Source organism: Simochromis diagramma, unplaced genomic scaffold, assembly GCF_900408965.1.
Source record: "Simochromis diagramma unplaced genomic scaffold, fSimDia1.1 OVJJ01000205.1, whole genome shotgun sequence".
Classification (NCBI taxonomy): domain Eukaryota; kingdom Metazoa; phylum Chordata; class Actinopteri; order Cichliformes; family Cichlidae; genus Simochromis; species Simochromis diagramma.
In genome coordinates this window covers 3133414-3160599 of record NW_024386782.1, presented here as the reverse complement: position 1 = coordinate 3160599, position 27186 = coordinate 3133414, and the positions used below count along the sequence as shown (strand labels likewise).

The 27186-nt window shown below is 38.3% G+C and overlaps 1 protein-coding gene across 3 annotated transcripts in view; it reads left to right on the top strand.

Annotated features, from left to right (window-relative positions):
• LOC120724320 (guanine nucleotide exchange factor VAV3-like) overlaps positions 1-27186 on the top strand; it is a 51318-nt gene that overhangs the window by 7374 nt on the left and 16758 nt on the right. Inside the window, exons 3-20 of one of the 3 annotated variants that reach the window (XM_040016482.1) lie at positions 4330-4388; positions 5003-5068; positions 5601-5718; positions 7681-7770; positions 8135-8203; positions 8293-8396; positions 8783-8882; positions 9171-9266; positions 13473-13541; positions 14003-14089; positions 15316-15401; positions 15889-16021; positions 19455-19564; positions 21448-21549; positions 22043-22134; positions 23522-23565; positions 24549-24573; positions 25956-26086. In XM_040016482.1, the coding sequence (XP_039872416.1) occupies positions 4330-4388; positions 5003-5068; positions 5601-5718; positions 7681-7770; positions 8135-8203; positions 8293-8396; positions 8783-8882; positions 9171-9266; positions 13473-13541; positions 14003-14089; positions 15316-15401; positions 15889-16021; positions 19455-19564; positions 21448-21549; positions 22043-22134; positions 23522-23565; positions 24549-24573; positions 25956-26086 (1581 nt within the window). Of the gene's footprint in view, positions 1-4329; positions 4389-5002; positions 5069-5600; positions 5719-7677; positions 7771-8134; positions 8204-8292; positions 8397-8782; positions 8883-9170; positions 9267-13472; positions 13542-14002; positions 14090-15315; positions 15402-15888; positions 16022-19454; positions 19565-21447; positions 21550-22042; positions 22135-23521; positions 23566-24548; positions 24574-25955; positions 26087-27186 lie in introns of all 3 variants that reach the window. The other 2 variants (XM_040016489.1, XM_040016474.1) reach the window with 2 other exon arrangements.

Below are 27186 nucleotides of genomic sequence, written 5' to 3'. Positions count from 1 at the left end.
TCATCACGCCATGTAAAGTTTCACCTTTATATTTAGTGCCGTTATTTCTGTGTTAATAATAATGAAAAATGATCATTGTCAGCTGCACTAGTCAAGTAAAGTCAAAGTTTATTCTCTCTCTCTCTCTCTCTCCACATATATATATATATATATGTGTGTGTGTGTGTGTGTGTGTGTGTGTGTGTGTGTGTGTGTGTAAAAGAGTTTTTAAATGATTTAAGAGTTTCAAACTGGGCAGATCTTATGTGAAAACAGGTTGTTCCAAAGATTAGAGGGCCCTGCTGAAAAGGCTCTGTTACTTCTGCTTTCAAGCCTGGATCTAGGAAGATATCAAGAGCATTTGGCTCATAGATCTCTGGTATGTGGATTTTCAAAAGATCTATAATAGAAAGTGGTGCTAATCCATCGAAAGTCTTAAAAACAAGAAATACACTTTTTAAATGGATCCTGAAATGGACTGAAACCCAGTGTAAGGAGGCAAATAATCACCTCACTGCTAAGTTGCTTCTCCTTTATGAAGTTTCAATCTTTTTACTTTTGTGCAGTTGCATAAACAAGAGAGCATTTACAGAAGTTTGATGGACCGTTTTATTTCGGGGACTCAAAAACAACATAGGGCAGAATGTGTGATGAATTTATTTGTACTTGCTAAAATTAGAACAAGTTTCACAGAGAAGTGGCTGCATTGCACCTGCAGAGTGGCAAACATGAACATTTGATTTCTTATCCGATGTTACAGCTCTCTGTCTTTTTCACAGTGCTCCGGGGATTTACGATAGACATCGTAAATAGGCCACACTAACCAAGGCGGTTGGTCTTCAGCTTAGCTTGTGGCTTTGCTTCTCAACTCACATGTAGCTTCAGCCAAATGGCTTTCAGACATGTCAGGTGTGAGAACAACTTGTTTTTTAAAAAAGACAGCCTAGAAGGATTTACACTTCACTAAATGAATGTGATTTAAACCAGTGTTAGATTGTTCATTTCATGTATTCACAAGAGATCTTTCTCCTTTCTTGTGCAAGTTACACTGAATCCATCTAAAAACAGTTTGGCTTTAATATGTTTCTTTAGATTTTCAATCTTGTATTCAGTAGCTATCACTATCACTAGAAGTAAACCAGCTATGATGTGGACAAAGTGTGCAGGAGCAGGGTTACATTTACATCAGTGGTCTTAGATTTTCGCAGAAATTTCACAGAGATCAATATAATTGTTTGCATTGTGGAACGTTATGCTGCACTATGGCATCTAATTTTTTTTAAGTGCAAACAGTGATGCAGGGGAAACAAACAAACAAACAAACAAAACATTTCCAGTGCTGCAAACATCACAATGTTGCACTTTTAAAGCTGGGTACACTTTACAAACAGGCCTCTTTTCAAGTCATAAGCACACCTGGGTTTAGCCAAAGCCACAGGACTTATTCACACAGGAAGGGGAGATAAACTCAAGATTCAAAGGGTGCTATATCTAACCCAAATAACTATCTTAGCTGCAAATCCAAAAATGTAACTTTGCGAACTTTGCAGCTTTGTCACTGGATAATTTATCATAGAGAGAAACTATGATGTGAATGAGATAACTGGTATTTATTTTACTTTTCTGTTGTAATTGGGACATTGCATTACATTGCAATGTTTCACTTGTAGAGACTTCTGACAGCACTGTAAGCTTTGGCAAGACTATATATTGACACTAACTACAGCAAGTTTAAGAAATTAATCATCTCATAATGATCAAGTACCGCAGCGGAAAGAAATAATGATCATGAACTGATTTTTACAGGTCCTCTTAAAAAAATATAATTACACAGTTTTAAGTGATTTTTTTAAGTGATGTTTCCAATCCTTTTTCTGAGTAAATATGACAAATACTTTTCTGATAACAATGTTGCACATGCATTAATATTATTAGGAGTTTACATTTTTATGTTAAGGATGAACAGCTGCGAATTACCTGTATTTATGTCCTTGTCATGTGCAGGGTGATCATGTATTTCTGTAGTTAACACATAACTCAAAAGCGATTTAATGCAATTCTGCACACACCCTTACAGATACGCACTGTTTGAGGTGTCAGTGTAACAACATTTGTACTAATTTGACACACATTTGACTATTTTATGGAACATTACAAAGTGTAACACATGGTGTGAGTTTAACATTCCTTCCAGAGAATTCATCTCCCTGTCACTGTCGGCCTTTCCCTCTTTGCATTCATAATTTGAATTTTATTCACGATACACATTAAAACACATAAAGTAAATAAATAAATACAAAATTTTTAAAATATAGGTAAAGAATAACTAGTAGTTTGCGCAATGCTTCTGTGCACAGAGACTGCTATTAGAGAGTGAACTGTTACAAAAAATTCTCACGGTTATGATGTGAGATAAGTTGATATGTAATTTAACAACCACAGAAGATGGAATTGAGAAAGAAATGAAAATCAAAGAAACAGTGAATCTGACAGCTCGGAACAGCTGCGTCTGTGTCGTGTGTATCTGTCATGTGTCATGCGCTGACACATTTTGCTACTATCATGTGGTGTTTAACTAGTAGGGACCCGTTTCTTAACTTTTGCGGGTTTGTTCTCCTTTCAGCCATACAGAAGAGGCTAATAGTTGATAATTTTACTGATTCCTATCACAAGGCAGCTTTTTCCACCTGTTCTCACCAAGTGCTTTTTCACTCTGGGTTTTCTTTCTTAATATTGACTAACAGGGACCTTTAATGAAGTTTCCCGACACAATTGTGTGAATTGAAATAAAAAAATCTAATTGAATGAAGCTAACTTTTATTTTGGTGAAGGAAACTGTTGTAACTGTCACCTATACATTAACGACTGCCTTGCTAGTACGTGGTGGGGTCTGACTTTATCTTAGGAACTGCCTTAATTCTTGATGACATGTTCAACATTCGTCATAAATTTTGGAAAGCCTTGGCGTGATAGCATCACAGAGTTGCTGCACATTTGTCAGCTGTACATCCATAATGTGAATTTTCTGTTTCACCGCAGTTCCCAAAGATGCCCTATTGCACTGAGAGCTGGTAACTGTAGGCTATTTGAGTGCAGACAACTCACTGTCGCGTTCAAGAAACACATAAAGCGATGGACAGATGTGGCGTTTAAATGATGCTCAGTGCTTCACACCATTACATCATTAAAAGTGGTCAGTGAGTTTGGCTTACAGCTATTTACTGGTGGTTTTAGTGTAAACTTTTACTTGTGGGCAAGTGAGGTTTGTTCACATGGTCATAACATGATCTATTGTGCAATTCCATGTGGCCTCTTTCTTTTTGTTTGTGCGTTGGTCTTTGCTGCGTTCATGTCAAAAGATAGATTTTAGGGATGGGATAGATTTGTATGCTTATTAATTGCAAGTGGAAAACTCATCAAAAATGCTCCTTCATTAAAGATTGTGATTAATGACACACCCAAGACATTGACTGAGTAAGCTCCAGGGCGACATAACCTAAACTCATAGTTCACTAGGTTTGTACTATAAATATAATCAGCTATTAAAATTGTGCTCCAAGTGTTGTAACAGGTTAGTGGTATTACCTTTGTGGTAGTGCTGTTCTGCTTTGTTCATAAATAAATAAATGGTGGTATTACCTTCGATAGCAGAAACCATTTTTTGTTGTCTTCCTTTTGTTTGTTTTCTTTACTAAAGCCAAAAATGTTTCCAAACAGTGGCAATTTTTTTTTCTTTGGGACAAACTCCTCAAGTTGTGCATTCAGCTTAGTGTGCGAGTCTTCCTTCACAGAATAACCCGGCAACTGCCCATTCGTCCTTAATGTTTGTTATATAAGAAATGCATGGGCTCAGTGTTTTCTTAAAAGCTACATTTTGCCCCTTTATGTTGCTATGGGAACACATCCATACATAATTTAGTAAAAGAAGGCTAGTTATTTAATTGTATGTTTTTGTGACAGCTCCTCTGTCTTGGTTGAAGTACACAGTGTTGCTTGCGATTAGACCCTGATACATCTTGTTTCCACGCTGGAACATTTGGATAAAAGTAATTAATTATGTGAAGCACCCATATTTGTTTCGATTTGGCTTGTTAACCCTGCAAGCTGGTATTGTTATTAAGCAGGAAATCTATCAGAGCTTTAAATCTGACTTTCATATGATATTTAAAGCTTAAATTGAAAGCTTAACTCAGTGAATCCGATTTAATTCTGAAACTGGGAATCACAATAAGCGTCATATATTTGCATTATTAAACATGTATCTCTCTCTCTCTCTCTCTTCAGTCAGTCCTCTCTTTCTGTCTCTCTATACCAAACCAACAAATGTAATTTCACATTTTGTTTCTCCAGGTTATGGACACTCTGTCCAAGCTTTCTCACACGACAGTTGCTCAGCAAGCAGGATTCAAGTAAGTCATCAAGTTTTCAGTAAATTGCTTCTAAGTGTTATTTCTAGGAAAAAAAGGTCATCTAACCATGTGAACTTTCCTTTCACTTATATCTTATCTCCTCCTCCTTCTCACCTTACCCACACTGCAGGCACATTTATAGCTATGGCTAATTTCCATCTTTAACAGCTGTTTTAGTTAATGATTAAAAATGTTTCTATTTATACTTGACTGTGCAAACAGTGGTATTAAATTAAAAGACAAGATATAATTGTTGAGTAAGTATACAAAATCAATATGTCAAAAACAGAAATGAAGCACAGGCTGCAAAGTAGTTAAGAATAGATACTGTTGATCTCAATGATCAGTTCAGCAGTTCTAACAAGTGATCATTAATCATTTTTTAGTGTAAAATATATTTTAAACAATTGCAAGTCTTCCTCTTTTGAACAAAGTACGCTTGGTTTTATAAGTTTCCATCTTTTTCTATTAGACTGCTCTTGATATCTAAATACATGCTGATTTATCTAAAGTTATTTTCTTGTCCTAAGTTACTCAGCAGTGCTTTTCCCCCCCGACTGGAGCATTTATTCTGTTAAATACGGAAGCTTATACTACTTTACTGTCACTTCCAGGCCATTTCCAACGGACGAGAGCCTACAAAACGAGGACATTTACAACAATCTGGAAGACATGATTGAGTATGTATGAAGCTTCTCTCTGTGGGCCCATTACTAGTGTTGATAGAACGTGATTATTTCACTCAGTAGCAGAACCAGCTCTGCTCATCATCCATGCTCTCCTGGGGTCTGGACACCCACATGTTTTGTTAACTGGCTTGGCTCCGTTTCGATGTTACTGTCAGAGGAAATGAATGAGTAATTCTACATGTTTTTGCTGAGTGCTTGCACACCCACATCAGGGATCTGGATGGGTGCTGCTGACAATGTGATTGATCGACAGAGAAGAGTAATCACAGGTGTATAGAGCAATTTTTGCATTACGCTCGTGGCAAATAAGGCTTTTAATAATCTCCAGAATTTTCATTTCTGTGAATCATTCCTTTTGGAAATACATAATTCCTGAATGTTAAACGCAGTGATTGTTATTTAATGCTGAGTTACTCAACCGGTGTAACAAAGGTTACTTCTTGCATCTCTTGTGAATGCAAAAATTTACTGATAATCAGCAGATTTCAGTGGTGTTTATTTTTATTTTTTGTGTATGTCATAGTGAGAATGTTCCTGAGGACGAAGATGACTTGTATGCAGCGGTCTATGGCCTAGAAGACGATTATGCTGGTGGCGAGATCTATGAAGACCTCATGAGAACGGAGCAGCTTCCCCCACTGGTACCACAATTAGTCAGCGCTCACACACACACCTCTCAAACACCACACAAAACACTGAATACCTTTAACTCACATGTCGAATAGTTGGTGGGCGTTGTTGGAAACAAAATCCACAAAATCCTAATTACTAAAAGTTTAGTGCAGCTTCTTACCCGGTGCAGGATAATCCTCTAAAACTCAGCATTGCAACATCTTTACTGAGCAAGACTCATAATTTAAATAACTTACACTTCCACAGTGTAAAAAATGTTCCAGTCATATACTAATATATAATGAGTTAAGAGACATACCGTAATTGTCGGGCTATAAGCCGCTACTTTTTGCACAAGCTTTGAACCCTGCGGCTTTTAGTCAGGTGCGGCTTTTCTATGGATTGTCCATGATTTTTGTGATATCGTAAGACGATTTGTTTTGTTTGTTCCGCTGTTGTACGGCACTACGTTGCCTGGCGGAAGGATCGGGGTTCACATGTCCATCCGCCAGGCAACATAGTGCCGTACAAGTAGCGCGAAAAACAAACTTCAAAGTAGCGCTACGCGTTCAGCGGGAGTCGTGGATGACCAGCGGCGATAAACTTGCGAAAAGCAAGTTATGCTCAACTCCACCGGTGGATTCTGACAGCGTGGAAAAGTGTGAAAACATCCACGATCACCAACGGATTTCGAAGGGCTGGACTGCTGCATGATGAAGAGGAGGACACCGCCACGGCCCTTCAGAGGGTGTTCGACTCTGACACTGACAACGAGGACTTCTTTTGTTTTGAAAGTGACAACGAAGGAAAGAAGCTGAGAGTGGATGACGAAGCCATCCTGAGCCTGTTCGTATCCGACACTGGAGAAGAGGACTTTGGTGGTTTTAGTGCGCAGGAAGATGGTGGTGAATGACTGACTTTTCTCCTTGTTAAAGCTGTGTCACTGCACCTGAGCCTAAAAGGTAGTCAGAATCTATTTTTCTGGTGTGCTGTAGGTTACTGTTATGTACTACATTTGTTACTCATTTATGAAGCACAGCACATGTGCAAATATGTACCCATAACTTGTTTTTCAAAATATTAATAAAAGTGATGTGTCTCCAAACAGCCATCTCTTTCCTGACAATTCGCTTTGTGCATATTCTCTTACATATGATAAGTCAACATTGAAACACCTGCGGCTTTTGGTCAGGTGCGGCTAATGTATGTACAAAACAGGATTTTCCACTGATTTTAGCTTGTGCGGCTAATATTCAGGTGCGCTTTGTAGTCCGGGAAATACGGTATATGTTATAGTAGTCTTACGCCCCTCTGCAGCCCCTAATCTCTATAGAGTCACGTAGAAAAATTTCATGGGATTGTAAGTCCTGTGAAAAAAAGTACTAACCTGCTAACCATAAGTACTAACCACAACCTAATTGTAACCCTGACACTGAAACCACATTTTGAGCCTCAAAAATGCCTTCGAACTCGTGAGGACGGGCATTTTGTCCCCATAAGTGAGTGTGGGGCCCCACAAGTAAAGAAGCATGACAATTTTCTGTCCTCACAAAGATGTCTAAACATGTACACACACATGAATGACTAAATTATATTATAAAATAAGGTGAGATACCTTACTAGTCTGTTATTTAAATCCTACTACTTAGAATAAAGAATAGAATAAATCTAACTATTGAAACATTTTATATGGGTTATACTTGCAAATTGAAAAATCCTCCTAACTAATCCTAAAATTTAAAGCATATCAAAGGCAGATTCTTCCGATTTCTTGATAGTTTTAAAAGTATTTTAGTAAATTTTGGTTTGAAGGGGCCTAATTCTGTTCTCTTCATCTATTCACTTGCCACCTGCTGCACCTTACTCTCTGTTTGGTGGCTGTTAAAACATTGCTTTCCTGTCTGCAGATAGAAATAAAGGCTTAACAAAAAGATTTTCTTTTCTTTTAAACATTCAAGCAACAGTTTCTAAGATATCTGTCTTTCTAGAAGCAAGCAGAGGTTGATATCCGAAGCTGCTGCCTTACAGAGATTAAACAGACAGAGGAGAAATACACGGAAACCCTCGAGTCAATTGAGAAGGTACTGAACTCTTGTTTTTCCTCTTTTGAACTAACAAATGATGGATTTACTGCATCATAATGCTAAATCTAATCTCAGTGACAGTAAATTCTGTAATTGTTATAATTTTATACAACACACGGAGCACAATATTGGGGTTTTTATGGGGAATTTTGGGGAAATCCCCAGTTGCCAATTCCCTAATTTGTTTGCTGTCAAACATCCTACGTGACGTGTGTAAATGGTTTCAGTATGAGTTATAAATTATTTACAAATTCACTTTCACGCTGTTTGTAGTTTCCAGCTGTACAGTAAATAAGTAAAATGGCCTAAGAAGAGGAGCTGAATTCAGTTTCATTTAGGTTTTCAATGCTTCTGTCTCCAGTATTTCCTGAACCCACTGAAGAAATTCTTCTCTACTTCTGAAATAGACAAAGTTTTTGTAAACATTCCAGTAAGTCACGCTAGTTCTCACTCTTGCCACACACAATTGAAAGATACACTTTTCTGTTCAGATACTGACGGCTTCTTTCTCTGATGCAGGACTTGGTTAGACTTCACAAGAGCCTGATGGCTGAAGTGCAGGATTCCATCTTAAACAAAAATGCCTTAAATCTCTACCAGATTTTTATCAGCTACAAAGAGAGGTATGTGAGGAATTATGAACATGTTGCATGTAACAAAAAAGAAAAGTCTCAGTTATTTGAGTTGAACTTTCGCTTGTGGAAATATGCAACTACAGAAGTGCTGATTTTTGTAGTAATTTAATTTTCATTGATTGCTATCTGCAAAATTTATATTAAAGCTGTCAGTGTTGTATAAAAAAATCATTCTTTAAGCCCACACATTTTAAGTCCTTAAACTTTGTACAGGTGTGTTTCAGAAAGGTTCAGATTAAAACTAAATATATATATGTATATACAGCTGTTTGAGAAATGATCCTTAACAACATGTGTGGCCCTCCGTGCACACCCAATGTCCCTTCCTGCTAGTCACCACTCATCATGACCTCATTTCCATTGAATTTTTATAGATTGCTCATTTATGGAATATACTGCAGTCGAGTGGAAATTGCCATCGCCGTTTTAGACCTCATTTGCAAAGAGAAGGAGGATGTCCGTCTGAAGCTGGAGGTGAGACATTAGAAGAAGCGGGCCTGTCTATAACATGCAATGACCACCGATATACAGATCAAGCTTTCAGTGACCTCTAGTGTATACTGTTTTCACTACACTTACACGTCTTTAGATAATGCATTATGCGCTTCCTTTGCTTCAGCTTTAACAACAATGATACTAGAATTTAAAATATATATGTTGTCATTCTTACTGCCAGTCAGAGTTACATCAACAGGACACTTAAAGTGAATGTATTTGATGCATTCTAGGTCGTACTGTTCAGTTGCTACATTTTTGTTCCAGGAGTGCTCCAAAAGGGCCAACAATGGGAAGTTTACACTGAGGGACCTGCTGGTTGTCCCAATGCAGAGAGTCCTAAAGTATCATCTCCTTTTGCAGGTAGAGATGTTTGACTCACGCAGTAGCATAAAAATAACATGTGACAGAAAAGTCTTTGTGGCTTTGTTATTTTTTCTTTGGGTTAACAAGTATTTGGTATTATTTTAATATCTATGACTCACTTATCACTTTATATACATCTACATTTATACTGAGCAATTTCAGTGGAATAATTTATGTTTATGTGTAGCGAAAGATTAGTTGATTGATCCCAGAAAAGAAAGCAAAAATGTCAAATTGAAAAAAAATTGGGTTGTTCCAGGTTCATAGGTGGGATTTTTTTTTTCTCTTAATCTTCTGCGATAATAAAGGAAACATTTTTAATTTGGCAAAAAAAAAAAAGAAATGAAAGATGGGTAACCCACTAAAAACACACCGGAACACATACTGCTATTGAAAGAATTTTATCATCATTTGCAAATATTTTAAATACTAAAGCATTCATCAACTGGTCATAAAAATAATTGTCAGTTGCAACCCAGCTTCTTGCTGGGGTGCTTGCACTGTTACTTGTTGCTATGGGAGGAACGAACATCCAGAATTTCCAGATGTTGTTTGGTTTTTTTCTATGTGTGCCCTAGAAAAATCCATAAAAAGTTTGATGTTTATTTAATACTAAAAATATTTTTTACATTTGGTGCAAGTTTTAATCACTTCAGAGTGAAAAGGGCTTTTGTCAACTTTATTTTAGTTGCTCCAACTACCTTGTAGCATGTCAGTGACCACTTGAGGGCGACATCCTCCACAAATTTGATTCATTGTTCTCTCCCTTTGATATCCCAGAAGAACCACACTCAAAAAAAAGTCTAGGTTATTATTTAGTTCATTATGTTAGTGCATTTTGATATATTCTCCTTTTTCCTCCAAAATTAACTGAACCAAGATTGTTTTAAATCATTCTCAGAATTTATGTAGATTTGTTACACATTTTGCAGGACAGTTGTACATAAAGTATTCATTCACATACTGGATTCCAGACTTCAAGCTTGTTAGATTCCCACAGATTTCACTGCATACTGATTTACTGTATGACACCATCTCCCCAGCTCAGTATGAATCAGAGGTCAGACTACAGCTGGCAGGATAGATGAGGGCTTTGCCTGGAGAGCTTTTAAAAAAAATTGTTGTCGAAGGTAAAGCCCTCCATGGTGAATGGTGTTGATCCTGGGAGTTCTCAGACACCCCTGAGGAAAAACTGTGTGATGGAGGGACAAAAAAGAATGAAAGGGGAAAAGAAGTGGCGAGGTGGAAATTAAGCGAAAGAGGTTACAGCACAGTTAGGAAAGAGCATTGTGCCATACACGGTGCAGACACACCAGTTTGAACAATAGTTAATCTCTTATTGTGTCACGTTACCACAGAGCTAGTCACACCGAAAGTCATTCTACCACTTTTAATATTAAGCACATATAATATACATAATGCTGTAATAATGATTAAATCTCGCTAACGCAGTTTTTCTGCCACGAACATCAAACGCACGCAACAAACAGAGTATTGGCGGCATGTATTTTTAACTAGCAGCATCTGTCTAGAATTAAAAATAAAATGTCAGCAGAAAATGAAGCACAATGCTAGCAAACACGTTTTCTGTTCAAGTACGTAGTCTTATTTGCTGTGGAAACAATTCACTGTGGTCTAGAATTGTTGCATCTTTTCTTTATTGCTTAACAGTTGTTTTGATGGTAATGAACCCAACGTCTTCCATGGGAGATTGTGGACAGGTTTCATCAACAGATTGATTCCCCTGTGCAGGTTGCGCTCACAACAGTAACTTTCATGTGATTAAAGAAATAGGTGTTTCTGTGTGTGTGTGTGTGTGTGTGTGTGTGTGTGTGTGTGTGTGTGTGTGTGTGTGTGTGTGTGTGACATCCCTTTTTCTTCCTGCACTTTAACTGCTGACATTCAAATAGTATTTGAATGTCAGCAGTGCAGTGTATTCATATGAGTTTTGTTTATTGCATCTAGGAAGAGAAAAACCACGTGTGTATTCATCTTTATACTTCAAGCTTGAAGAACAGAAGAACTTTAAAATTTAAAACTGTTTTATGAGTGAGTGCGAAGAGTTGTCTGTGTCTATGTGCTAGACTTGCGACCTGTGACAGACTTGTGACCTGTCCAGGGCGTACCCTGCCTCTCACCCTAAGACAGCTGGGATAGGCTCCCCCCCCCCACGACACTGAAAGAGGACAAGTGGAAGCGAATGAATGGATGGATGGATGTACACTGTCAAATTTACCTATATAATGGATTTTATGAATATATTATGGAATTAATTATCTTTACCTTTACATTACTGATATTTATATAGTGTGCAAAAGTCTTGAGCCACTCCTCAAGTCTTTATATTTTCCTTCCTCATTTATCTTTGGACATTGGCTGCTTTTTCACTCATTTTGCATCCAGTCCTTGTACCCGACCATTTTAAAAATTTATTTATTTATTTTTCTTGGCCAACTCATCAGATGAGTCAATGTTGTGTCTACACATAACAGGCAACTTAGCAAAGAACCTATTTTAAACAGTGTATTTAGGCACTTTGTTACTTGCAGCTTGTTGCAGAAGCACGCGATTTCTTGTCTGTGTAGGATCCCAGACACCTTAACACCCACTCACATCCTGGGCCTTCTGACCTCAGGAAATCACATAATAGCATGGGGCTAGGTTTCACAATGAGTTCACCCGAAACCTTGGCTGATTGTGACCTACACCCGTTTTCACACCTTGGTTCGTGTGATTAGGTTAGAGGATCACTAGGGGGTCCATTGTCCCTCTTGGGGGAACACTCCCACAGGGCTTAAGTCTGGGACTCTCCAAAATTTGACCTTAGAACTGAAGAAGCTTCTTGGAAGTCTAGACGCTTTTCTTTCCAAACGCCTTAGACCACATAATTTCTTCCCGTTTCTCTAGTTGAATTTCCCCAGAATGCCCAGGTTTAGGCATAAAAAGTGTTTTTAGTCGTTGAAAAGTATCTGACAGTCAACAAAGACCTGACACGACACCTGAGAGATGCCGCTGACTCTTCAGTTCATCCATCTACTGCTCACTGAAGCCTCATCAAAAATGGTCTCGGTGGAAGAGTGGCTGTCACGGAAGGATTTTTGAGGATGTGAAACCGCACAAAAAAACCTGAGATCAATTATGCGCCATACTGAAACTGGACTGACAGTAAGTGGCAGCAGGTCTTATTGAGTCACGAATCCAAAATTGAAATTTTTGGTTCAAATCTCCACTAAGGAGGACGCTGGGACAGCAACAGTGAGTGTTTACAGCCATCTTTAAAACATGGTGGAGGCAAAGGCGATGGATGGTGTTGGGGTCTTGTCAAACTGATGAAAGTATAAACAGAGAAAAGTACCATCAGAATTTGCTCTCCTACGCAATACCATTTGAAAAGCATCTGATTGCCAACTGCAACAGCATAAAAATGATCCCAAACACACTACCAATGCAGTAAAAGCATACCTGGATTCGAAAACATACAAACATTGTCAGTTATAGGCTTCCTCAGAGCCCAAACCTCAACATTAGTGAAGCAGTGTGGACTCAACTTCATATACAATGGAACAAAAGGCAGCAGCAGCCGAAGCTTGCCCACAAGATTTTAGGCTGTGTTGAAAAATAAAGTTGATCTTACCAAATATAAAATTTCATGTTCGTTAGAACTGTTTTGCTTTGTATGCTTTCCATGAATATTTGCACATTTCAGCGAATCACTGCACTATCCCACTTTCCATGTAAAATATAAAGTAATGAGGAACGACTCAAGACATTTGCACAGTATTGTATTTCTAATTGTTCTGAAAGATCATGGACGAGAATTAAACTTACTTCATTTGCTTCAAATGATATTTATACTTTGATAAATCCCATCACCAGCCTTTGCCGAGAAGCTTTTTTTTTCATATACTTTGAAAATTAAACAAAGCAGAAGAAAGAAACCCTCCCTTTCTTTCTTCATTCATTTAATTTTGATTTCAGAGTGTAATTATCTAATTACCTGACGCTATCCTGATGTTTTAACAGCTGTCCTCTGAATATGAAGGGACCCATTTGGTATAGGATGAATCTTGTCTTTCATACAATTTAAAAGTGATCCTTAATATAAAATCAATCCATGCAGTGATGCTAAATGTGCTTGCCTATGCAATTGTAGTTCTGTTAGTGGATGTAGTCTGCCACTTATTTTCTTTTCCTCTCTAACAGGAGCTAGTCAAACACACTCAGGATGCTGCTGACAAGAGCAACCTGAAGATCGCTCTTGATGCCATGAAAGTAAGTGCAGTGCTTATGGTAAATGGTACGTAATCATAGTGATTTTAGACTGTTAGCAAAAGCAGGCTGATTCAGCAGATTATTCCAAACGGTCTGTGCCATTCAGCTATCAATACCTATTAAATAAAAATAGGAAGCAAACTCAAACACACACACACAACATGACATGATGGCTTTTCTGACTGAAGAAACAAACAAGAAAAAGAAACTACAATACAAACACGCATTTATCCATTTAAAATAAAGGTGTGGAGAATATTGTCATTCACTTTGTCTCCCCATCTAATTCTCAGCACTGAAACATGCACATATTTTAAATGGGCGATTTCCCCAAAATGTAGCACAAAAGACATGATACTATCTTTACAACACGATTTGTTTTTCATGTTTAAATTCCTTCAGACTGAACTTACAAAACATAATATGTGTGTTTTTGTGTCTGTGTGGGTCTGTATTGTCAGGACCTGGCTCAGTACGTCAACGAGGTGAAGAGAGATAATGAGACTCTAAGGGAGATCGACCAGTACCAGAGGTCTATTGAAAACCTGGTAAAATAAAGATTTTTTCAACAATTAGCAGCAGCTGTTAGGATTGACCACATAAGAGTGTAAAATATCACTGCAACGTGTTTTTTCTTTTAGAAGACATTTAGTTTTCGCAAGTGCTTAAAAAGTCCAGTCTTTGTCTAAATTTAATGTAGTCTAAGGGAATCCACCACGAAACAGAATTCAGCTCAAACATGCACAATGATAAAAGATGCCACTATATACGGCTAATAATAGAGGTAAAAAGTGTATTTTATGTATCTTTGAGGTCTTAAAAATCCCGCCTTAAACCATATCAGAGATTTAGAGAAAGATAATACCATTTAGAGCTGCAGTGATGACTATCCACAGAAAATGTATTGGGTAATAGCTTACTAAATATTTCAGTCATTCTTCTTAGGTGCGAGATGTGAAGAATTTTTCTTTTTTTTTTTTTGTAGGTTTTTCAACTGTGATTAAAAACAGAATCATAATAAGTGTCTGATGGGATAATAAAACATTTTAGTTAAGAATGATTTAAAAGTAATCTGCATAATTGTGGATAATTAATGCAATTTAGCTGCATCCACTGAAATATATTTATATTATTGTTCAGCATTACCGCTGACATTAAAATGTAAATTATGTTTTTACATTTCTGAAGGTTTCAGTAGTTGAGAGAAGCTGGTCAAAGAAAAAACAGGGAGGTTACAGAGAGTCGTGAAACCCAGCATCAGAGACAAGAGAGCTTGTCAGATTACAAAGACCCTCATCCTTGTCTTGACCTGATTGCACATGAATGAACTTTAATCAGTGAATCAGGTGGCAGGAATCAACTGATCTAATCAATTGAATGTCCAAAAACTTACCTGATGTCTTATTGTGAATATTATGTGAAAATTTATTTGCAGAAGTTAATATTTTATGGGGATTTGATTCATATTAGTATACTTTTAGGTACTTTTGAATATATATTGCATTCCTGAAGTAGCTGTTAGGTGTGATTAAAACCTTTTGCTTTCTCAAACTATCTTCATTTATTTTTCTCTTCTTTTTAACTCTTTAAATTCAACTTTCGCTTGGATTCCAGTTGGTAGGTCCCAGTTCTGCATCAAAATGTTGACTTAATCAGATATGATCCTTGTATGTTTTTCAAGCCTTGAGAAAGATGAGCCTTGACATTTTAAGAGTTGCTTGATCTCCAAAGTGTATAGTCTAGCGTTTTTACCTCCTTCGTGTTTTGTTTGCAGAACACGCCGCTAGTCACCTACGGCCGGCCAAAGGGAGATGGAGAGGTGCGCATAGTCTCCAGTGTTGACAAGAAGAAACAGGACAGGTTGTTGTACCTCCAAGTTCATTGTTTGGGAAGGAAAATTAGGATTGCAGACAGGAAACACATGCATGTTAAATTAATTTTAATGTAATGGTTTTCAAATTTTCAGAAAAATGTGGAATTTGGAGTGAAAATAAGTTGGTTTCATTTTTGTAAATAAAAAAAAAGAAAGAAAGAATCAGCAATATTGAGTTTACTGACTTGGGGTCATAGGGTTCTTGTTTTGTTGGCAACAAAAAAGAACCCTACCCTACAACAAAAGTTGCGGGATACAAACACTTTCAGGCATCCAAGAAAACGTCAGACTAAAACTGTGGTATCTGATATATTTACCTTCAGAGTTAAGCCAAATACTGGTGTCAGCTTTCTTAACCTCTAAGGCAAGAAAGTAACAACAATAAAAACAAACCTACTTTGCAACAACTGTACGTGACATATATACTCATGTTAATAATGAAGCAATGTAACACTCTGTCTTCTTATTTCATAGGCACATCTTTTTATTTGATGTGGCCGTCATTGTTTGCAAGCGAAGAGGAGACAACTATGAGATGAAAGACATACTTGACCTCAACTACTTCAAGATCACAAACAACCCCACGCCTGACAGAGAGGGTAAAAAGGTCAGACACGGTGTACTATATTAGTATTTTTCTAAGTCATCTTTTATTGTGAAATGGATCTTTATCTGTCTGTAAATTACGCTAATGAATACACTAAGGAATGTTGTCATTCAGTTTGGCTGTAGCGTTTATTTGTTTTTTGGCAAACACGGATGTAGAAGCCCGTAAGGTGCATACAGTTTACACACGATGCTATCTTTCGGCTTGTGGGAACATTTGCAGGCCGTATTGTAGTGGAGTGGACTTGTTGATGTCTTGTTGATGTATGCCCACAGATGGTGTCTTCTCACTCTGCTGCTGATTGCTAATGTGAAAGTGACAGCTTGCCAGAATGAAATGGCTCTGTGGTTTTTCTCAAAGAGACTCTATTATCATCCTCATTTACTCTATTGTCTATTTTCCGTTTGACAGTGATTGGTATATTTTAGATAGGATTATTCAATATTTCTGAATTAAAAATCTCGTCTGAAACATGCAGTGACATAAACCCCTTAATGATTCTTAACACGGTCGGATACATTTCTACCCGTCATTTTTATCCTGCTTTCAACCTAAAGCTCCATCAATCACATACGACCTTTATTTAATGCTGCACAAAATGACACAGACACATGTGTAAGAATTTCTTTGTCGCAAGACTTGCACCCAAAAGCTAATAGTCAGAGAAAGAGATACTCTGTACCTACCCCCATGAACACACAAGACAGCGATATTAATATCAGGTGAAGGATGTGCGCAATCCTCCGAGGCCATTTAAAGCTACAGCCTATTTTTTGGTAGATTTCATTGAGCGCTGTGACCACCGAGCACCCTCACGGTTATCAATGATTTAACACTCAGAAACTCTCAGGACTTTTCAGAGCCAGTCACAGACAGGTAAAGCCCAACCACTTTTTCTGTTATTAAATATGATACAATCAGCTGAAGCAGATTAGACTTGAAAAAGCCAAGAGGTTTGGGAAATGATTTAAAAAGTCCCTTAATGGACCCATGGGCAAGGCACTTAAACTGAAAGTGCTCCTGTGGAGCTATTTAGTAGCTAGTGGTTGAAAAAAATGCATTTGGGGATAGCTGGTTAATTGAATATGCTTCTGAAGACAACAAGCAAACAGTTGTCAGTTTAAAATTCAGAAGACGTGGTCAAGATCTGGTATAGCTGGCCGGTTTCTGGCCTAGAAGTTATGTTCTGAAATTTAGGACTTTCCGAAGCTTTCTAGTTTCTCTAAGACAGATTAGAACGCTCTGTCTCAATGTTAACACAGCTTAAGCCATTCAGTACTCTCTGTGCAGAGCACGTGTTAAAATCTTATTGCTGCTGCTCTCTTGATGCACTGATCTGTGAGGCTGGTGGCAGCCATCTTGGCACAAAGACGTCAGTGGAGACTGATAAAAGCGTTATGGCTTTATGTTAGAAGGGTGGTGTCTGCATTTCTTTTTGCCTTGCCATTCTTTGTCTTTTTCTTCTCCACCTTCATCATCTTCTTCTCTTCTGTCACACCAGCAATCTGCTTGTCTTCTTGTCACTGCTTCTCTAAACCTTTCTCTGTGGTCTTCCTCTTTTTGTCTATCTTGTCATGTCATTGTTTGAACTAAAAGAAATGTGTGATTGGCAAGATTACAAATTACAAGGTGGTTCAAAATGATGCTAAATAAAATTAAACCCAGACTGTATTTTAGATATTTTGAGATTACCATGATTCAGTAAGCCCTTAGTTGTCTTGGTCAGATACAAGGCATAAATGCTGGTGATGAGGAATAGCATATATATATATATATATATTTTTTTTAATAGCATATATAATATTTTCTTTAGACATGGCTCGTGTGTGATGGAACAATAAAGGAAGAATTTGGCATTTTGGTGAATGGGTTTATTTCCCCTATACTGCAGTACAGGCACCACTCTTATGTCTGTATGGTAGATATGAAGCTAATCCTGATCGACTTATCACATACACTAGAAGCACTGTGTCTGTAGCACTTTTGGTTGCAGTGGTTAGCACTGTCACTTCACAGCAGGAGGTTTCCTTGCATGTGCAAGCTTGGCAACAGACCACATGAACTGGACAGGCAACTTTGACGGGGGGGGGGGGCATTTGGCTCAAGTGACTTCGCTTTTTAATGAAAACAAAAAAACTGCACTTGTACTTGCACTGGCACATACATGCAGTACAATCATAGATAAATGTAGCTATAGTTATAACAGTGCAAACATGGTTGTCTTTGATTGCAGAGGCAAAATAGAAAAAAGAAAAGAGAGACATTTTCTGTAGGTGCAGAAATGGATCAGGGAAATCACCAACGACTGTGAGCACACAGTGTCCTCAACACATTTCCAACGTATTTGTAGTTTTTGAGTGAAACAGCTTCACAAGCTAGTTTTAAAGCGAGATAAGGGGTAGTTCTCAAAGTCTGACCTGCCCATCGTCCTCACTTAGAAGCAACTACTGGGAGCTGAATCGATTGAGCTCACACTGCAGCTTATCAGCAATATGAGTCTTTAGTTTTTCATTGCCACTTTGTATGGGTTTGTGTAACTTATAACTCAAGTGTCACTGGTCTCACTAGAGGGGCCCCAAGGACTTTATTGGGCAGGTTTGGACCCCCGAGGTCTGTCAATGTGCGGACGGTGTCACTGTGCCTGCATTGGTTTCTAAAGTACTGTATGAATGTATAGTCAGAACTATAGTTGCAGCAGATGGCATATAAGTAAATTGAATTGAATTATAGTCTAAATTAAAAAATGAGTGTAGACTAACTGAAGCTAAGGTGACTGTCTCTCGACTTGAGTTTCATATTTAATAATGTAAAAATTGTCCTGTTTTTTCATAAAAAAGAAAAAAAGGCCTATAAACATGTTTTCCCAAAATGCAGCGCTATTTTATTATTATCGTATGTGTAACAATATTTTCAGCTTGACAAAAGACCGTGTGGGCGTCTGCATTCCTAACTTAAATACAAACTCACAAACTGGAATATATGATAACCAGTAAAACAACAGCATCGGATGGAGTCACTCAGAGTTTACTTGGGTGTATTTTATTTTCCCTAAAGGTTTTTATTCAGCTGTTTTAACAGCCAGTAGCTCAGTAGTCATTCTCTGGTATTTCAGACAATGCATCCATCCCAATTACAGAGCACGATGCACTATTTACAGTTAAACGGATAACTACATTGCAACAACCTGTCATGGTATTGGGGATTTATGACATAGATGAAAAGTTTGTTCTTGCTGTGAAGAAAGATTTTCACCAACCAAACTACTGTGTCCCCCGCCACGAAAGTGTTGATTCTGTGAGGTAATTATTCCTGTATACATTTAGTCAGTTTAGCCCCACACATAAATGCTTCTGCACCCAAAATGCATCAGAAAGAAAAAGAAAACAAAACACACCAGTGAATTTGATTATTTCCTTCTTCTTGAACCCCACAGTGGTGCTACGGGTTCTATGTGACACACCAGCAGGGGCACACGGGCTTTGAACTCTTTTTTAAGACCAGAGAGCTGAAGAAGAAGTGGCTGGATCAGTTTGAAATGGCCATGTGAGTATACAGAGACATGAACACCACAGCGGTGACAGTTTGGTAGCCGTGCTGCAGACACATAATCACACTGGTCTTATGTGTGGGTGTGTACGCTGTTTATTTGTCTTTGTTTGCATGTGTGTTATTCCAAGGCCAAAAGAGGTGTTGACTCTTTCATGTGCACTGTTTGATCAGGTCTTAGCTGTTACCAAGCACACACTGCTGACAACAGTAAGATAACACACTCACACACACATATACAGCTGCACGTTAACATAAACTGTTCCAGAGAGCTGCAGAACTACAAAGAAGTCACTCTGCCTCGATGGTTTTTCAAATCAGTGCTTTATGGAGATATATCTTTCATATTATTTTGTAACAGTAGGAAGCTTTTGCGGGCAGATATCCCATCCGCATCCTATTTTAGGTTGATTTAGAAGAATACTGTCTTGTTTTGACATCACACTCTGACTGAACAAATGTTTTTTTTGTTGGGGTTGTATATATATGTGAAACCCAACTGTATGCTGTGGCCTTTCTAAATACACTTCTCAGTGAAAGTATTCTTGATATGTTTACTGTACCAGCAATGCAAATTGTACAGTACACAATGTGCAGTTTTAGTACTTCTCTGTCTTTCCTTGAACTTAAACTTTATGCAGTGACGTATGAATTTCTACACTTCCATTACCATTAAGCCCCTGGCACAAAAAACTGAATGTGTAATTTCCAAAATTTAAAAGAAAAGGCTGTATCCATTTTCACCCCAGGTTTAAAACTGTTTTGCCGCACGGGCAGGGTTTGCACCTGAAAACAGCGACTTGTGCCTCTGTGCATTGAGTAATGACACCAGAAGGGGCCAATTCAAAAAGTGAAAATTGTACCTACCTAAGAGGATGTGGGCTTTTGATGAAGGACTCACTTATGGGAGCACTCAGTCTAAGTGGCTTCTGGATGGCGTGTTTAATACAAAAATGTTTTGTGTGTTTATTCACGTTCCAGAAAGGCTGCCTATTCCTGCTATTCACGTTTCCACCTCTCATGGTGCAGATGCACACATGCAGATCAAAATTAGATTTGCCTGGGCTCATTCAAGTCCTCTTCATTTATTCGGATGCGTGCACTGTAGGTAAAATTGCTTTTATTTCAATCAGCTGAAGGAATAAACTAAAGATTGTTCTTCCCACAACAAAGTTGCTCTGTTTAGTTGATGAAGAAATTATTAAGAATGAATTGTATTTGAGTAAACAGGAAGAAAATTGTTCCCACTACTGAGACGCCCACTCATACAAACATAGTCCTTACATGTTTTTAGCCATATGAGCAGCATGATTCTAGGGCTGTAGTTTGTGTTTAGAGACAATTAGCAAATATTAGCATCCTCACACGTTAAACTAAAGCTGTTTGTGCATATTCAATGCAGCTCTGGATTTTTTTTAAGCCTACCTGAAAAAGGTGCATGGGAACCATTTTAGGTGGTTTAACCTGTCGACTTCTTCAAACAAAGTATGTCAGGTGTTCAATTTCACAGTAGTGCAGGCAATGTTGTGGTCACAGCATTCAAGTACTGGCCAGTACTTGGCTAAAAAAACAGAATATTTCAGTAATAATGTGGCTGACATGCGCTAGCTTCTACTGTGTGCTACATGTGAGGAAGGACAACTTTGGACAAGCTCTAACCTGATTGTTACGGCATTTTCAGAACACTCATATGTGAAACAGCTTACAATAGAGGTTGTGGTAAACATGAAAGCCGCAAAGCATATGGTAGCATTGTGATCATAACCATATTCACATGCATGCTTGTTAGCATTAACGCGCTCTGGTTAAGCACAACCATGCAGAGCTGCTAGTTCATTTTAGTGTTTAAGCAACGTTTTGCTCATTTTTCTTTGTCTTAGATCAAATATCCGACCAGAGAAGGCCACCCACAACTCCCACCATTTTAAGATGCACACGTTTGAAAGGATCACTTCCTGCAGCTTCTGTCATCTTTTGCTTAGGTAAGATTAATTGTCAGTGAGCTCTTTTTGTTTTTTTTTAAAGATGATTATGTTTTTGGGATGAAGTTCGAACACTCGTGTACCTGAAACAGGGTTGCCATGAACTCGAACTACATGAATAGCTCAAAGATAGCAAACCATCATGTGTTATTTCACTGATAGCTCTCTTAAGATAACTTTCAAATCTTTTTTCCATTGAATGCATGAAGGAACATAATGACCCATTATATATTTTGGCTTTCAGTCACTTTTTCTGGGGGAAAAGAAGGTTATTTTGAAATGAGCTTAGTTTAATTGTTAGTAGTATTATTTTATCAAGAGCATGATACTGAACTGAATCTCAGTGTTTGACAGAAATCATCAGTTTTAAAGCTGAATGGTATGTCCTGTACCATTCCTCTTATCTTGAGGGTGTTCAGAGCAAATTCTAAATGTCAGTGTGTTTCTTATAAGGGCGCTGTTGTACATGAAATATATTCTGTGTTGTCTCCAGGGGGATCTTTAACCAGGGTTATCTCTGTCTAAAATGTGGCCTGGGGGCTCATAAAGAGTGTCTGGGTCGACTGGGAGTCTGTGGGAGAACAGGTGAGACAAAAACCTCTCAAACCAATTGTTTTGCTCAATCCCACATTTTGGGTGACCCTTGTCATCACCATCATGCCACAGTTTTGATTAAAAACACACAAAATATAAAGATCTAAAAAGCAAAAAAAACATGAAGTCGACTGAGCACATTTGTGCTCCTTAGAGAAAGTCCTTTTAACAGTTTGGTCACTCTTTTGAGTTTTTTTATGGTATAAAACACTCGTACCAGATTTGCAACTGTATAGAAAATTTACAGCCATGTGGATTTTCACAGTCATGTGAAAAATCTAAGTACACCTAAACTGCTGCTATAAGAATTAAGAGAGAAAGTAGAAACCAGTTGCTGCTAATCAAAGGAACTTAATTAACTCATCATCTTTGTCTTAACACAATGCCACAATCTTCTCAGGAGTGGCAAATTCAAGGTCAAGAGCAGACCGTTTAATACACAAGAGAAATTTTGAAAAAAACAAACCCAACCCAAAACAGAACCCCAAGAGACACATCTCAGAGACACATCACCTTTTTACGATTGGAAAAGACTAAATGAGTATGGCTCCTTTGGGAGAGTTGACAAGAAAAAGCACCTTTTCTCTAAAAAGAACATGGCAGCATGGCTTAGGTTTGTGACTTCTGGAGCGGTATCCTTTGGACAGACAAGATGGAGATGTTTGGCCATAATGCTGATGAAAATGATGAAATGACCAAAACTGGGTCATCTAAGAGGACAATGATCCCCAGAACATGAGCAGATTTCCAATAGAATGGCTGAATAAGAAATGAAGTTGGCCCAGTCAAAGTGCAGACCTCAACCTGACTGAAATGCACAATCTCAGTGAACTGAAATAATGCTGTGAACAACAGGGAGCCAAAAATCCTCCACAATGATGTGAGATAAAACAGTCATTTAAAGTTATTGCTGCTAAAGGTAGCTCTAAAGGCTACCGATTAATTCGATGTACTTAGTTTTTCACACACTGTTACTCCTCTGAAAATGTACAGATAGGATTATTTCTCCCTGAAGGAAAATCTAAATTCTGTATTAGTAGCAAAGTAGCAAACAAAGTAGCAAATTAAAAATATTTATATTACATATAATTATATATATTACATATATAATTGTTTGCTTCATTTAGTACTTGCTGAATCTTATTCCTATGTCTAGTTGTGGGCCTGTGTCACCATTCTGGTGCTGTAGTTTGAGTTCTTTACTCTACTTGAATGCACAGGCTGGCTAAAGCTAGCTGAGGCCTTTGACAAGCCTTCTTAACAGAAGTGCTGTGGTCTTTATGCATTCAGAGGCATGATGAGGGCTAGCAGAGGTTGACAGTTGAGGTTGCATGTCAGAAAGCCACCACGCACTCATATTGTATTCCTCTCACTGTAGCTGTTCTTCACCTCACTGCAGAGCCTGTCAAGTTGAGACCCAAGGTAAGACCCGGTCTGTTTCTCTTCTGTGACTTAGACACTTAAGCTAACATAATTATGGAGACAGATGAACTCTAGCGCCGAGCACAAAAGCACTCTCATCTATGGACAGATATAAGTGAGAAAGGATTTTGTGCCCATGTAAACCATTGATATTCCAGTGAGTTGGTCATACTAGTGAACAGTTTGCACTTGTTAAATTGATAAAAGATGTTGGTGTACAAATGTCAACTCCCTTTTGAAAACTTTGCTTAAGTGGTAATTTTATTGTTCCTCGTCTTGCAGCAACATTACACTGATTTAAAGACTCTCCTTAATTGAAAGACTTGTACAGAGTGTAGCGCCTACAATTTGAATGAAATACAAGGCAGAGCACTAGCATGTAACAGCTGTCCAATCACAGCAGCTGGTGTATCTCGCCAGTTTAGTCTTTATTGACTATTTAGATGGCAGTCTTTATGTGTCAACTTTGAAACAGAGCCTCAATTAAGAAGTATAGAAGTCCATAGCTAAATCTGTGGCATGTAACAGCCAACTGTTTATGCAGAAAATCCTCAAAAATATCCTTAAATGGCCAAGTTTCATTCTCCTTATTCAACTGCAATTGCAGAATAAAGACATTGTGTTCACATAATTTGCAGACAATCTATTGTAGCCATAACAAGGATAAAATAATACAATATTTATGTGTTTTACAGTTTTTATTTGGTTATTATACTAAAAAGATGAAACCTTAACAATTTACTCTTGATTTCCGTCTTTAACTTTTCATATTGTTTAACTAACCACCTTAAAAATAGAACACTCACAGAATGATGTATTAAGAATGTGACTCACTGTGCAAGTCAGGCTGATCCTACACGGGGAGTAAGAAACCTCTACCTCTATATTTATCAATCTTTTCCTTCCTCCATATTTCTTTCTTCCTTTCTTGGTTTCATGTTCTTTTCTCTCTCTTGCATCTTGCTTTCTCTTTCCATTCACAGGACAACACAACACCAGCGGACCCAGGTCAGTATGGCTTGACCACTTTTGTGAACCTGCTAAGGGCTTTACGTGGTACCTCTTAAGCTTCTTTCATCTCACTTCTGTAGCAAAACAGAAACGCAGACAGGATGAAAAGGAGATGGTTAGTCACAGGCCAGAGTGAGTTTTGTAACAGATAGAGGGTGGTTTAAAGCTAACCCTTCAATGCTGTGATTCGCTTTTGATCACATATTACTCAACTGAAATGCTTCTTTTTTTGGCCACAAAAAATCCTCAAGATTCTTCCTTAGAAATGCACTTGTGCACAAATACTCAAATCTCTTTTGCTCACATGCATGCAGTGTTTAAAGGGAGGTAATGAACAGCAACAGTTTCCTCTTGACAAATATACTTAAGCAAGAATAACCAATGAATAATAGAATGCAGAAGAAATCCTTAACCAGACCACAGAAACCTCTTTCTCACTTCATGCCGTGATGCTTAAACTCTAGACAGCACCGAGATGAATTGGTGTGGGTGGAATCATTATGAGAACCATGGCAGGAGAAATGTCGGCAGAAAAACACTTCCAGCAGTCTATATGCCTCAGCCTCAACTGCTGAGCTGTGCCTTTGTGATAAATCAATTTCCATAAGGGCCTTTATGAGAAAGACATCTGTGCTTATTGTTCTTATTAAAAACATGAATGTGAGATATTCCATTCATCTGAGGTCAGAGCCAGCTAATAGTTTCCCCAGGCTGGTTTGCAAGGCAGTTGTGGCTGGAAGGGAGATGCGTCTGAGAAGTCTAGATGTGTGAGTCAGGAGAGAGTAAGTGGCTGTGTCTTTTAAGTTGGCAGGGGTATTTAGTCTTAGCCTTAGCCCCGTGCTCATGGCTGTATTTGTCTGCCATGCTGTGGAAAGATTGGTACTGAGCCATTCAGGAATCAAAGAGATGAATTTCCTGCAATGGCAAATTGTTGCTTTTGAGAATAGTGACAGTATGATGGTTTAGGCTGTTATCAAAATTGACAGAATCCACTGTCATCAATTGTGTAGTTATGTACCTGTTACACATCAGGTTAGAGAATGTACTTAAACCTTCAGGGTAAGAAGAATACAGGAAATTTATTTTGAGCATTTTAGTGGTGAAAGTGGATAAAATGATGGAATGGGTGGTTCACTTGAATTTCCCAAAAAAAAAGGTGTATTTTCTCATATCTTTCACTGCATAGCCCAGGTCTGCTTGTTGAGCAATCAACCAAAAGCACCTTTTTCATGACATTTCTCGGTCATGTAGCTGCACTATTTATATCCCTTAAATAAAATGAATGATCACAATGTATTAGTTCTCTATGTTGCTCAAAAAAGTCACACAAAATGTTTCTAATTTTGAGTGTTAATGTCTTTACGCTCCCTGTCTGCTAGGTTTGCCCAGGATGGTTGTGATCAGAGACTACAGTGGCATCCCCTCTTCTCAGTGTGCGCCCCCACTGAGTATTCACGTGGGGGATATCATTGAACTGATGTTTGCCGACTTGCACAGCTCTTGGTGGCAGGTGCGTGTCACTCAGCTCAACCTTGTTTTATCTCAACATCTGTGACTCTATGAAAAAGTAACATGTTATGGCTGACTAGGTTTGGTGTGGTGCACGCAATGTCTTTGCACTGTCATGACTTTGAATCTGTGCTGTATGTTACATCTTCTTTTAATGCTGGATGACTCCGTTAGGTGACAGAAAAGCTTTCAAAAATGTCGATTAATGTGGTGACTTCAACAATTTATCTCCCTTTGGCCGCCGTTTGCTATAAATCACTAATTGCATTGTTGTTGTTCATCACATCGGGTGTCCTATCAGGTGAGCCGCAAATGTGACAGCATGATGAGGTCAGCTCCAATTAAAAATATCAGCTGAAGATTTGTATGAGCTTCACTGGACCCCTGTTACATTACAAACGGGGTATTTGGCTGTTCTTTCACTCTTTAGATTGAATTAGAGGCTACATCAGATGATCTAACCAATTAGTGGCTCCACTTGATTAATTGACTGCCACGGCGAAACAATAAAACGGCATACAGCTCAGGCTCTGGAGGACGTTCTAATGGTGGTGTGCAACCTCGGGGACCGGCACATTAACAACCATCTCACGAGGTCAGCCAGCGGTTGAGAGCATTTGACCTTTTCTATTTTTGAAGGGATGGCGATTTATCTGGGGTCTTCCGGCAGCCTCCTTAGCTTTTTCTCACTCTGCTTTATTTTGGTGCTAAAGCCTCATCCTTCTCCTCTGGTACAGGTCCAATCGTACTGCAGCCTTTGCCAACAGCGCAGCTGGAAGTAGGCAGTTAGCCCGATTTCCTGTGCTTCATGTTTCTCTCTGTTGTGACAGAGCACATAGTGGAGGGTGAGGACATGAATGCCATGAGACTTCATGTAAGCTGATAGAGCAGCGACCAGAATGTCATGCCACAGACCTGATGGCACTGCATTGTTTGCTACCATGGTAACCCTGCATGTTGGAAGGGGATAATCACAGGAATTATCTGATAAAACACATTTGTGTATTCCTCAGCTCTGCATAATGATAATGTAAATAGCTTAACTAAAAGCTGTCCTGTTGACTTTATAACCAACAGTGGAGCAGTATTTGATAAGCGGAT